This window comes from Eurypyga helias, unplaced genomic scaffold (genome assembly GCF_000690775.1).
Source record: "Eurypyga helias isolate BGI_N326 unplaced genomic scaffold, ASM69077v1 scaffold48953, whole genome shotgun sequence".
NCBI lineage: Eukaryota > Metazoa > Chordata > Aves > Eurypygiformes > Eurypygidae > Eurypyga > Eurypyga helias.
This window is the reverse complement of record NW_010240243.1, coordinates 1-14178: the sequence shown is the minus strand read 5'-3', so window position 1 is coordinate 14178 and position 14178 is coordinate 1. Positions and strand designations below refer to the sequence as shown.

The window sequence follows — 14178 nt, the reverse complement described above, 5'->3', positions numbered from 1 at the left end:
GGGCGCCATGGCCGCAGTCCGCCCATCCCAGCAGCAAACGCAGCCCTGGCAACGGTGCTCAGGGCCCATCTCCCCTTTTCTCCAAACCCACTGGAGCCTGCTCCCCCTTTGGCTGCCTGGTTTCCCCTGCTGCTGTGGGCTTTGGGGTGGTCCCATCTGCAGGGCATCCAAACGTGAGCAAGCGAGGGGCTGCAGCCCTCGCAAAGCAAGCGGGAAGGACGCATCCAGCCACAGGCAGGGATCCAACCCTCCCCGCTCCGTGATTCCCTCCTGCTTACCCACAAGGGCCCCTCCAGCGAAAGCCATTAGCAGGGACACCACAATGCCGGCAGCCTGGAACCCTCCTTGGACACTGGCTGTCCGCGTCTGGTATGGGCCAGTGAAGTCAAAGGCCTTGATGAACCTGCCGAGGTCGGAAAAGGCGAGGATTGCTCCTGGCAGATCTTCCTTGGCCCTGGAGGGGCTGTGTTGCCCTGGGGACTCCTCCCTAGCCTCATCCCTCTTCTGCAATGGACCATGAGAATGTTGCAATAACATAAACCACCACTCACTTCCTTCTCCACTGGCCCCTGGCAAAGCTTTACCTAGGAGGAGTCCAAAATATAAACACTTCTTTTGTATCTCAGACCTTCACCCGACCCCCTAAAACAATGCATGGATGGAGGGAGGAGCACTTCCCCACCCGCCGTGCCCCACAGTGATGCCAGGGAGTAGGGTTATGGCTCACGTTCTGAAGCCACCAGAAGTCAGCTGCAAGAGATGAGTCTTTTACACTTCAGTAAGCCCAACACAGTCAGTGCACCCCATTTTTATGAAGGGGGAAGGGGCAATTCTGGACAATTAACAAGGGCTGTTAATGGCTCCTTGCTCCCAGCCCAAGGAGCCCCAGGTAAAAATCTATTCTCACGGAAGCTGTCTTACCCTTCCTTTCCGTACACGTCCTCCGTGGCTGCAGCTGCAGTGATGGCCCCCACAATGCCCCCAATAAGGCCTGGCATGGCGTGGAGGTTGTGGATGCCGCATGTGTCCTGGATGTGCAACCTGGACTCCAAAAAAGGCTGAGGAGAAGGGAGGTAGAGAGAGATCAGGGACATGATCAGGGACCCTGGAAAGGATTAGTTCCTTTCATGGAGGACTGGGATAAGGAAAGAAGGAAGAGTGATCCCTTTAAAGACCTAAGGGCTTGTAGACAAAGATGTGAGCCAAGCTCAAGATAAAATAACAACATATCCTCCAAACACTCTCCTATAGGGAGACTGAACCTTCCTGAGCATTCTGGGGGGGCACCTTCATAAGAGACAGTGGAAAGCAGGAACCCTCAAAGGGAAGTGAATCCATTCCTCATCTCCTTAGCAGGACCAGGGCTGCAGACCCCCAGAGCAGCACTCACCGTGAGGTAGACATACCCCACAGTGGACACGATGCCACAGACGAACCCGACAATGAGGGAGCCATATGGAGTCAGCATCATCTCCGCGCTGGTGCCCACGGCCACACCGCCCGCCAGCGTTGCGTTCTGGATGTGGACCTGCGGAAGTAACCGCCCTGTCTTGGCATCTCGGGCAGATTGCAATTGTTCAGTCATGGTGCAAATGGTAAAGCAGGAGAATCAGCTCTGAAAATGCTTCCAAAGGAAATATCAGGGCCCATTTTCCTGCTTGTTGGTGAAAAATAAGGGGAAAAGAACAGGCAGCCTCTGTCTGTAGCACAGGCACACAGACTCCCACTCCCCGTACCACACACATTCTTTTCATCCACAAATCTGGGTGGGGAGTTGTGATGAGATGGAAATTGTCTCACCCATGTGTCACGCAAGCTCTGCTGTCACAGCGACATGTCACCCACACACATAGCATGTACAAGTCAGCCCCCCGATTGCTCATGAGCTGCTGCGCAGGCCCTGCTCAGCTTGCTGGCTGCCAAACATGGCTCTGCAACATGCCCGTAGGCAGCTCTCTGGGCAGAGCAAGTCCAGACCCTGCTGTGACTTGGGTCCACCACAGGAAGGCACCACCCTGCACCTCAGGCACTGTAGGACTCACTTCCCATCTGCTTCTTCAATAAAACCTCTGGGTTTCTGCCTGGATGCCGGTTGCACCATCACCCCCCTAAACAAAGCCAGTAGCTGTTCAGCAAAGGACAGGTGCCAGTTGCTTCCCAGACCCTCGATCAAGCTCATTCTAAGTCCCCTGGGCAGCCAGCTTACCATGTCAAGCTTGCCTTTCTTCTGCAGCATGCTGGAGAAGGCCACAGTGGTGAGGACACAAGCGGCCAGTGAGCAGTACGTGTTAATAGCAGCCCGGTGCTGGGCATCCCCATGCTCAGAGATTGCCGAGTTAAAACTGGGCCAGTACATCCATAGATACAGGGTGCCTGGTAGGATGGGGAGGAAGGGACGGAGAAGAGAAAGGGAAAAGAGAGAATATAGGGTTTGAAAAAAACTCTAAAGAGGATCTTTCTGTACCTAGGGAAGTTGGAAAAGCTGGACATGAGCTGGCAGTGTGCGCTGGCAGCCCAGAAAGCCAACCGTATCCTGGGCTGTATCCAGAGCAGCGTGGCCAGCAGGGTGAGGGAACGTAGGTCGAGGGGGGTGATTGTCCCCCTCTGCTCTCATGAGACCCCACCTGCAGTTCTGCATCCAGCTCTGGGGGCCCCAACATCAGAAGGACATGAATCAGTTGGAGTGAGTCCAGAGGAGACCACGGAGATGCTCAGAGGGCTGGAGCACCTCTGCTATGGGGACAGGCTGGGGGAGTTGGGCTTGTTCAGCCTGGAACAGAGAAAGCTCCAGGGAGAACTTATAGCACCTTTCAGTGCCTGAAGGGGGCCTACAGGAAAGCTGGTGGGGGACTTCCTATAAGGGTCTGTAGTGACAGGACAAGGGGTAACGGGTTTAAACTGAAAGAGGGTGGATTTAGATTGGATATAAGGAAGAAATTCTTCCCAGGTAGTGAGGGAAGAGGGTGAGGAGGCATTGGGACAGGTTGCCCAGGGAAGCTGTGGATGCCCCATCCCTGGAAGTGTCCAAGGCCAGGCTTGATGAGGCTTGCAGCAGCCTGGTCTAGTGGAAGGTGTCCCTGCCCATGGCAGGGGGTGGGACTAGATGGTCTTTAAGGTCCCTTCCAACCCAAACACCATTCTGTGATTCTGTGATTCTACAAAATTAAATCCCATAGTCCTGCTGCCCTGGAGCTGCAGTCCCATGATGGGACCAGCATCAGGAGGGGCTGGCAGAGAGGGGGATCCAACACATGTCATTATCTTCTCAGGCACCATCTCAGTTCAGCCACTGATGGAGCCGAGTAACACTGAGAGGTGAGAGACCAGGATAGAGTTTCTCAGCCCCAGATCCTGGTGTCAGTCTAGTTTTCTCAGGGACACAGGAGGGACCTGCCCTCTGCAGCTGAGTGGTCTATATGTACCAGTGCCCCTCAGGCAGGTGCTGACTCACCAATCATAGCGAAGAGGTCAGAGTGGTACATGGAGCCCTGCTTGTCCTTACTCTGCTCCAGGTTGGGTCTGTATAGGATGCGTGTCACTGTGAGGCCAAAGTAGGCTCCGAAGGTGTGAATGGTCATGGAGCCACCTGCGTCCTTAACCTGCAGCCATGGAAAAACAGATGTTTGCTTCCGCAATCGCCAACTGTTTAGGAGCTGAGATCTGATTTGCATCATGCCTAACTTGTCTGCCCACCCATTCTTCCAGCCTGCACTCCAGTCATGGGAAAAGAGGAACAAAAATGCTCTGGTACTGCTATCTATCCCACGTAGGATGTACTTGGTCCTGGGCATGGCCATGGCATTCCTCTTAGCTTTCCCTTGGAAGGCATCAAAGTAGAGGGGAGTTTCCCAACGGCAAGCGTGTTGCAGCGATAGCCAGGTTGGCTCACATGTGCGCGCAGTTCTTCTGGGAGCTCACTTGCTTCCCAGCCCTCCAAGCCCCCTCTCTGCCTCTGTCAGCAGACATTTCATCCTCTTTGTCACCTGACTTTGTTCTGCAACACCCATATTCCGTCAGGGAAAACAGATGAGAGGGAAATCTCAGGCATGAAGAGAACTGCCCTTTGTGCTAGGACTCCTTGTCTGCCTTGGGAGCTGCAGTGAAGGGAGCCAGTCCTTTTGAATTGCCAGGCATGTGTGTAAAACTCCAGGAGATGTCCCTTCTCAGGGAAGTACCCCCACCGATCCCCTCTTTTCTAATCTGTCTACTTTTTCTGCCTGAAATCTTGCATTTCAAATGCTTATAAAGGCAGTGGCATGGAGGAGCCATAGCAAAGGCAGACAACTTGGAGAGAGGTGGAGGGGAAGGAACAGGAACAAGTGGGTCCTGCCTAAAGCCTTACGTGAAGCAGGTTGAGGAGGATGTACTCGTTCACTGCGAAGAGTGTGACTTGAAACAAAGTCATGATGAGGAGCTGTACGGGGCTGCTTTTGCCCAAGATGGCCCCAAACGCAATGCAGACAGAGCCTACACAGAAATCAGCATTGATCAGGCTGGAAAAGGAGAAGGGAAATTGTGGTTTAGTAAGGAAATACTCTTCCGTAACACAACCTCACCTAACCTCAGCTCTAGAGATCCCACCGGAAGACAAATAGGTGGTTAGGAGCCAGACCTGGATTTCCCACTGACCTTCCTCCCATCCTGGCGTACTGTCCAGGAAAGGTGCTTTCCCCCAAAGTATTTAAATAATGTGGATTATATATGTTCTTGGCACTGGCGTCTATGGTGTTTGGCTTGGGACTAAGGGGTGACACATCTCACATTTCCCTTTAAGCAGTACCATCACAATGGCAGGTACCTTTGGGTTAAAAGGTGGAAAGCAAGTGGAGGTGTGTGGAGGGAAGATGACATTTTGGAGACTCAACTGCACATAACAGAGGGACAGGTGCTGCCAGCTCCTTGGCTCTCGTCCCACCTGTTCCACTGCCCAGTAAAGAGGTGGCATCCCACATCCCGCAGCCCATCTCCTCCTTACTTCTCCACTCCAATGAGGATCTTCCCGCCCTTGAAAGAGTGGAACCAGCCTTGCATCAGGAGAGCCCACTGGATCCCAAAGGCAGCAAGGAGGAAGTTGAAACCCACGGCTCCGAATCCATAACGCTTGAGGAAAGTCATGAGGAAGCCAAAGCCCACAAAGATCATCACATGGACATCCTGGAAAGCTGTGCAGAAGGAAGGAACTGTCAGCTCTGCGGGGAAGGCAGGGCTGCCAGTGCCGTTCAAAGTTGTTGGCGAAAGGAAACTAACTGCATCTGTGGCAGCAGGGGGGCAATTCAACAGAAAAAATGTGTTTATCCCATGTCCCCATGTTTCTAAGAGAATGGCTCAGCTTTTGGAAACTGGCTTTTGGTTAAAAGGCTCAGTCTTGAAAGTAAAGAAGGTCAATTAAAAGCTGCGTGCAAGAGAAGACTGGAGACTAATGGATTGTACAAAGGAAAAGATTTTGCTGTTCAAGTTGTTTCTCTTCCCGTCCGTAAAAATCTCAGAAATGCAAAACGAACAATGAAATTCTGTTAAAAACACATGAATAGTCATTTTGGGTAGGTCCATCCAGTGCAGGGTCCTGGTGATGGCTCAGAGCAAGAAGAGTACAAGAATAAGGGAACTTTACAAATACATTTTTAAATGTCACTGAAATCAGTGGCAAAATATCCTTGAGACCAGGATCCCACCTTGTGAGATTCTGAGTGCTTAAATCAGAGAGACCCAGTTCTTCCCACAAACGCTCGGACCTGCTAACTCGAGCCCCTCAGATGCCCTTCCCCGGGGGAAACCAAACTTGTATGAGCCTCTTAAAAGAACTTCTCGGTGCAGTAAACCTGCTGTACTTTTTAATGCTGTACATTTCTATCAGATAAGCATCGCTTCGCAATTAAGTGAGCGGAAATGTGGCATACTTACAAAGTGAACCATGCAAACCCTCACACTGGAGGACACTCTGCCCATGAAACAAGCAGGAGATCCAAGGCCGTGTTTCCCTGCCGGGAGACTCCCACCAGCAAACTCACACTATAGAACAGGTAAACCCAGCACAAACTGGGCTATGCCAGCCAGTTCTGCATTATTCAGCGCACAAACCATTACAGCCACTATAAGCAGCAATGTCTGTGCTGCTCAGAGAAGGCATAAGCTCAGGGCAAAGGAAATTCAGCGACTGGTAATCTGCTCTACCCCAATCCTGAGCTGGAATCTAGCAGCCCTGGATCTGCTCCTACAGGGATGGAGGGTCGCATTTGCTGCTTCCACTAAGGGCTGTGTGAGGATTTGGGTGGGGTGTAGCCATGCAGAAGTCTTGGCTTTTGTCCTTTGGTGCTTCACAAGATCTTATGACTTGTTTAAGGGTGAGCATTTGGACAAGCTCCAGCAATATAGTGCCATGTCGCAGACACAGGTTAATCTTGTTTTTAAAAACACCCCCCTCCCATGACTATGAAATCACTCATAGGAGAAGGAAGGAGACGAGATCTGCAGCTGGCACTGTTCAGCAGAGGTCACTTCAAATGCACTTCTCTGCATGTTCTAAGAACCAGCCTTCCTAACCCTGGTTTACCATATAGCCTCACATACTTTCCCTCTGCAGCCTGCATTTATTCCCTCCACTGCTCTTCCCCAGTGTAAGCAGCACAATACACAGCTAGAATTTTCTGCTGCCATTTGCATTATATATTCCCACGTCTCTTCTCCAGTGTAAGCAGTGCAATACAGAACTAGAATATCTGCTGCCATTTGCATTATATATTCCCACTTTCACCCTAAAACCAGAAATACAGAGGTCAGGGTTAAAGCTGTGAACTGTGTGCCCTCTCGAAACACAGAGGATCCCCACTGTGTGTTAGACCCTGTACAAACCCAGGAGAAAGAGCAGGTCTTTCTTCAAACTGCACTCAATCTAAGGACTTTTTTCTAAACCTTGCATTTGTTTTCCCTTGGGAAGAATAATGTTGGCATTGCTCACAGGCAGCCTAGGCAATGCCATGCCCTAAAGGTTTTCTGACACTGCTTTTACAGAAGGGCAATTGCCGTCGCTATCGAGACAAAGTCTTTGTGTTTGGGCATGTTACTTGTGCTGAAGAATCTCATTTCTTTTCCCTGGAGAGCAGATGAGCTGCCCATTAGGGAACATAAATGTGCGATTCAAAATGAGGGATTGTCTGACTGACTGAACGTGGCAGTGGGCACCACCGACACGACTGCTCATTGGCTTCCTCTGCCTGCCTTCCCCATCATCTCTGGGCTTGGAGGACCCGTCAGTTTGTTACTCCTATCCCACTGCTATTGCAGACAGGTCCCATGGACAGCAGTGGTCACAAGACATGTTAACATAAATGATCCTCGGGTGTTTAACCATCTTTAACTCTCTTCCGAGCAGCGCCGGATGGACACAGGGATCAACATGCCAGGGCTGGGTCACCTTGACCTGTTTGTCCATCTTTTCAGAGAGAGAATATTTCTGATTTGATAATGGAGAAGAACCATGTGTGCTTTTGGGCACGTGATGCCTTCCTCAGGTCTGAAACAGAAATGTAATTCAAAGCTAAACTGAACTAAGCAGTTGCTCTTAGGCTGATTTAGTTGTGTGAATCCATGCAGCCATTTGGGGGGAGTATTTGGTGCTGCAGAGCAGGGGTGGGATATGGGAACAGAAGAGATGTCACGTCCTTAGCTCCTACAAGCTCCTTCTGATGTCTTCCCAGCACATCAGTGACAAAAGCAGCACTCAGGCACTGCTGCTGCTTCGTGCTGACCTGTGTGGGGTTAGTCCCAAGGGCAGGTCTTGAGGGAGAGCCCAGGGCAGCCGCGGCCATGGACTAACCTGGAGGCCAGCTGAGCAGTGGGTTTCTGTAAGCAAATCCTTTTCTGAACTAGCTAATCCTCAGCAGCTACAGGTTTCTATAGCTACTTTGATTTAGCGGGTGTTTTTAATGGAAATGTTCTAAATAGATGCATGACTCAGGCCTGTTGCTTCCTTGGAAACAACTGCCTACAGAAGCAGCCTGTTCCCAACAGCTCACAAAGATGACCAGCCTTGGAGATCAAAGCTGGCCGAACACACCGTCTGGCCAGAAGGGCTTCAGCCACCCGAATAATCCCCGTGGCAATACGATGCAGCGACTCAAGACCTCTGGGAAGCTGGCGGGTTAGGAGGACTCTGGCATCGAAATGCCAGTAGCTAAAGGGTAATTTACGAGTGAGGGGGAGTACGTAGGAAGGGGAGGAAGATGTCACAGGATCTCGACAGCCGTTCCTCCATATGCACAGAAAAGCTTGCTCTGATCCAGAGCTGAGAGAGGGGGCAGCGAGCTGAAACTTGCAGGGTGATGGGAACACGTCAGCCCTATTCCTGGAAAAAACCCGTCATGTACTGGTGTCAGGGTACCCTGCTGATAGAGCCCCGAGAGCACTGGAGGGCCATGAGGCTTTTCCCTTGCTCTTTGGCATGCCCCAAACCAACCACAAGGCAAAAGCCTGACTCTCCAGCAGTCAGTGGAAGTGTTGCCTCTGACAGTGTCTGCCATGGGACGGGATGGATGCAATGAGTTGGGATGAGGTGGATGGGATGGGCTTCCCAAATACTCACACGGGTATCGGAAGTAGAAATCGTTCTCTATGTCGCTGGTCAGGTTCATCTCTTGTTTCTCTTCCTCCCAGTGTGCGTCGGCTTCAGGGCTGAAGCGCACAAAGACCCCGAAGAGGACGATCATCGCCACCTCCCAGAGGAGGCAGATGAGCGGGAGCCGCCAGCGCATGTTTGTGTTCTTCGCCATCGCCTAGTGCCTCGGCCGCTCCGTCCGTGAGGATCCCTGGGAGCCTGTGTAAGCCCACGTCCCCAAGACTGGCAACATATATAGTCTGGAGAAGGTGAGGTGGGGCCCAGGGAGGTGCCTGTGGCAGGATCACGTTTCAGAGCGTAGGGAGCTTTAGCAGGCTTGCTCCTCTCACCCTCCTGCCTCCCTGGGAGGAGGGACAGGTCTCAGCACCTTTTCTCCGGGCAGCTCTAAGCACCTCTGAGCCCTAACTCCTGGAGGACAAGTAGACATGGAGGCCAATGTGAGTGGGGAATGGAGCCCGGGCATCCTGTCCCCTGCTCTGCTTGGCCCCACACATCTTCCCTTGCCCTTGCAGGAGCACCCTCCCTCCCTGCACTGGGTGCTCCCCTCACCACCCTCCCTGGCTCTGCAAGCACCTTTCCCCAGCTGGCACTGAGGCTGAAGGCAGGGTGTCCCTTGCTCCAGCTCTCGGCTGTCCCCCGCTCCAGCTCTCAGCTGTACCCCTTGACCCTGGGGTGAGGCTGTTCTGCTCCTTGCTTTCCCAGGGTCATCTGGACAGGTGACTGCACCGTGTGAGTCAGGGTGGAGCTGAGCAGGGACAGACTTGCCATCCCATGCAGGGCAACTCCCAGAGCCTCTTGGGAAACACCGAATTGTCACTGTTTCTTCCCAGGAGCCTCTGTCCTGGGTGCAGAGATGGGTGGATACAGCCCGGCTGTGGTGGACAGTCTACCTGGGGCTGCCCAGCCCCTCCTCAGAGCAGCCAGCTCTCTTTGACCACAAGCAAATGGTGCTGAGCCGAGGGGCCATGCTCCCTTCTGATGACCAGGAGATGAGTTGTGGGGCCTCCTCACCTCTCTGCCAAGGCAGCCTGAGTCACTGGGCGTGGGTCCTGCTATGGAGCAGTCCCAGGAGGAAGAGTATTCTCTCTCCCAGGAGAGAGAATACGTGCTTCAGACCCAATGCCAAGATCCTGCATGCATGCACACACATGCGACAGCCCTGCCACGGCTGCCATATATTTATAAGGATGTAGAAGTGACACATGTCCCATCATTTCCTGGAGTGATTTACCCAGTGCATCCTCCCTTCTAAAGAGGCTGGGCTGGGGCTGCATGAACCAGGGCAGAACTCTGGGATGGTGCTGGAGATCTCAGAGCTGCAGCCTAAACATCCCCTCCTCTGGTATGGTATTGCCTTTAATTAATAAACATAAACACAGTGCTCCCTTCTTTTTCTCCTGGTTTTGAACCATGTGCTCTTTCCCCAAAGAGCTGGGTGAGTCCTCCAAGCAGATCCCAGCTCCTTCCTCAGCCTGCAGATCCCAGAGATGCCTGTCAGCCTACAAGAGATGAAAGACTGCAGCCCAGGCAAGCTGCCCAAATTTGCTGATGGCATCTAATCGTGGCCTGCAGGCTGAGCAAGCAGCACTGATTTCTGTGTTGATTAGGCAATAATTAGTGTTTGTTATTTCTTCTCATTTGCTTTCTTCTCAAAATGACAGATGGCAGGAAAATACTGTGGATAGTCTTGAAGAGACTGATGACCACACAAAATCATTCTCCAGCCTTGTTTGGGCCCTGTGCAGGCAGCAGGGCAGAGGCAGCTTTGGGAAGAGCTGTGGAGGTGCAGCTTGGGAGCACTTCTGTAGGGCAGAGGAACCAGCTAGTGATCCAGAACACCATGGGAGGGTCAGCTGGGAGACAAACAGCAAGTGAACCCAGACAGCAAGTGAAGACCGAACCACGAGAGAGCACTGGAGTGCAGGCTCCTCCCTGCAGCCCTGGGGAGGCACTGGGAGGTTGGGTCCTCAAACCAGTGCTGTGCTCAGCAGGTGTCCAGACCAGCACCCCTCCACTCCTCTCCATGCTGGGGCTGAGGAAAAGGGAAGCCCATCTGCCTAGCCTGTTACTTTGCATGAACAGAGCTTCAGCTGGCTTTGCCTGGACCAGGATCACGTGGTGGGGACACATAAAGCAGGTGGATGTTGCTGCTGTCCTGAGGACGGGTGCTCTGTTGATAGTTGCGTGTTCTCCTGCCAGCTACGTGGTAGGACCAGTCTTCAGACCTGCCCTAGAGCAGCTCTTGGACACCTTGAGAAAGGCAACACAGAGGAGCATTTTATAACACAAGAACCTGCTGAGGCCCAGCAGCACAGCAACCAGCAATTATGCTCTGTAATTCCCTTCCGCAGAAGAAACCAAACTGCAGAGATTTCCGATTCAGGGTCTCACTGGAATGGCAGTGTCCCTAGAAAAGCAGCTTGCACAGCCCGCAAGGCAGCAGCTCTGTCCCACCTGCTGCCCCCAGCCCCTCTCCCCTGCATCTGAAGGCCAAGGACAAAGGCTAATAGCTTTTCTGCTGGCCCGATAGTCTCACCTTGCTGCACTGCCTCGCGCTGCCCCTCCTTATCGGCCTGCAGATCAGCACTTTGCTGCCGCAGTCCCATCAGAGACGGCATGCTCTGCTGGGTGCCCACACTGAGAGCTCCTTCATAGGACCAGGATAACACTGGAAAGGCTGACAGGGCCATGCCAACACAGGTGGCTGCAGCAACGCAGGCAGAGCGCTTCATATGGTGGGCTAGACCAAGTCTTTTGTGTCCAGCCCACAAGGTACCTAACTGTGTGGTAGGACACATGGGGCAGATTTTGCCATGCCCCATCCACAAATGCCAACCTGCTTAAGAGCCCACTTGGAAACTCCACACCAGTGTGAGCTAGCACAATGCAGGCTGGCAGCAACACTTGCCTGCTCCACCACTGAATTTGTTACATCGCATCCAGTGTCCGTAAGAGTGGCAAGGTTTCCCCAGAAAATTATTGGGGTGACACTGGAAGAAGAGGGGCAGCTACATCTGCCCTCCTGCTCTGGAGAGGTGGGACCAGGCTGGCAGTGGTCAGGCCTCAGGGAAGGCTCTGGGTGAGGGTTGTACAGTACTGGTCCCAGCTGGGTCTCACCCAGTTTCTCACTTTTATGAGCACTAAAAATACTTGAGAGATGTAAAATCAAAACCTGAAGTACATAGAAATCCCTCCCTCTTGCCTGGAGGCCTCGGAGCAGCTTCACCCTGGAGAGGAGGGAATGGGGGCTCCTTGGGTCACTGCGAACTGTCTTGGCAGATCCTATCAAAGCCAGTGCTGGGGCCAAGGCGCTGTGCTGGCTCCAAGTGGTGACCACAAATCCGAGGGCCCCAGGGGTCTGGAGGCATCCAGGGAGGGCAGAGCTGGAAGCACCATTTCCACTGTCTGCAGTGTTGTGGATGCTGGCCTGACAGTCCCTGACTGCTTACTCTCACCCTTCCCTCCTTTATCTCCTGGCAGCTCCAAGGATTCACTGGAGTGAGAACTGAGTAAAACCAGGCAGTACCAGAACCTCTCCAGGGGAGGGATGTGAGGCTGTGCTAATCCACATGCAGTGGGCAGTGATCCTTGCTCCTGTCTGGATTTACCCCAGAGCTCACCCAGGCTTGCCTAGCTTGCTGGTGAGCAGAAGGGAAAGCAGATCCATTTCTCTTCCATAAAGACTGGGGAAGCTGCCTCCCCAGGAGGCACCAGTGACCTTCCACATCATGCTACACCCAGGTCAAAGCTACCCCCGAGGACTGTAGTGCCCAAGAAGCACAGCCAACCTTCCCAGCTTGCTTCCTTCCCCTCCTGCAGCTCCCTCCCTTCTCAGATGACAGCCTGGAGATCTACCAAGGAGCCCTTTGCCCAGGGTGACTTGCTCTTCCAGAATCAGTGGGCAAAGCAATGGCAGCCACTACCCTTTGGGCACGTGGGGTGGAGAGGGCACTGGAGGACGATGATACGGGGTGGCTCAAAAGCCTTAACAGAGCACAAATCTCTGGGCATTGCCCAGCATCAAAGGTGACTTGTTGCTTGTGCAGGTCCTTGAGGAGTGTCCTGAAAGCAAAGCATCTGAGTCAATCCCAAACAAAACCATTTTTTGGCTAGCTCAGCAGGATGACAAACAGACTTTCCACTGGGGCGGGACAGAATGGTGGGAGATCAAACTGCTCATTTAGGTCTGGGTTTTTTCAGTCCTTTCTTCAGACCCCACCGTTAAATATCACTCAGAGAGAAACATTGGGAAAAGGTCAAAATAAAGCAAGACTCTCTGTTAAAAAAAACCCAAACATATCTGGATCAACGGGCCAACCAAACAGAAGCCCAATTTGCAAAGGATTTTTGTTCTGCCTTCCCCTTCTTCCCAAGAAACTGCACTTATCAGCAAGTAAATGATTGTCCAGGGAGAACCTAAGGGCTCTGAGAGAGAAGTGAGTGTCCTTGGGGAGCAGGCCGAGAGGGCGAATGTCTCTGCGAGCAGCACAAGTACGGGACAGCCGCGAGAAGCAGAGGCATGAGCGACTGCGGCTGTCACGCTGGGAAACACACAGGTCACCAGCCCTCAGCCAGCATCTCTCACGGCTTTCCCCAGAGCTGGATGGGCTTCAAGAGCAAATATGCTGGAGTGGGCAGGAAAGGAGCAGGGGCTTGAGCAGGCGGTGGCAATTCCCACGTTGTGAGCTGCCAGGCTTTGCTGGGAAACTCCCCTGTGCCTCGAGTTTGTTTCTGGTCCCAGGCGGACTGTGATAAGGCAGGCTTTGGTCACACTCTGCTAAGTGTCCTCGGCAGGCTGCTGGGATGGGTGCCAACGGCTGAGCAATGGCAGCAGAAACACAACGGGGTTGGCTCTTCTTCAGGGTTTGTACAGACGAGTGATTTATTGACAAGAAGCACAAGTGTCAGGGTGGTCATGAGCAAGCCCCAGACAGGAGGGACCCACGGCTCCCTGGGAAGCCCACATTCCCAAGACCACAGGCTGCCCACCACCCTTTCAGCCAGGGAGACCTGGTGTCCTGCACACCTGAGTGGATCAGCCCCTTGTTCCAGTTCATTAAACCTGCTTGCGTCCATGGTCACCAACAAAGCCAAATGGGTGGTTTATTGCTCACTTGTCTTTGTTGCTTTATAAATATGACTGGCTGCTGGTGACACTGGTTTAGGCTGGAGCATTCAGGCCCTGGAGAAAGGGTGGCATGGACATATGGGTGGCTCTGCTCTGCAAGGCTTCCTCCTTCCTGCTACTCCGTGTGATCCATCCACAGTAGGATCACACTCCGACTGCCAACACCCACAGGGTAAGGTGGGCTCTAACACCTGCAGGGAGATGATGGTCAGGGGCAAGGTGGTCGATGACAACCCAGCTCCTTGGATGCCAGCCCTGTCCATGCACCTTGTCACCCATATGGGCCCTGGGTTGTCCTTGCTGTCCTCCGAGAAGGCTGAGGGAGGAGGGTGACATCACCCCCGGGTCTGCAGGACCTTCCCGGCAGGTGGCAGGGCACTTGCATATCCCTGTCCCTCCTGCTCTGGGCTCAGCCTGCCCGCGGACGGCCTTGCCTGGG

The 14178-nt window shown here is 53.1% G+C and overlaps 1 protein-coding gene across 1 annotated transcript; it reads right to left on the bottom strand.

The window, feature by feature from the left end:
- Positions 1-278: 278 nt before the first annotated feature.
- Positions 279-8821, bottom strand: RHCG (Rh family, C glycoprotein; the record flags this gene model as incomplete). The annotated part of the gene is made up of 8 exons (XM_010148377.1): positions 8579-8821; positions 4976-5162; positions 4343-4493; positions 3452-3599; positions 2207-2373; positions 1391-1528; positions 922-1058; positions 279-403 (listed from the first exon to the last, which is right to left on the bottom strand). Coding segments are annotated over exons 1-8 (1240 nt in total), but the record flags the coding sequence as incomplete, so codon positions are not given.
- Positions 8822-14178: the final 5357 nt, after the last annotated feature.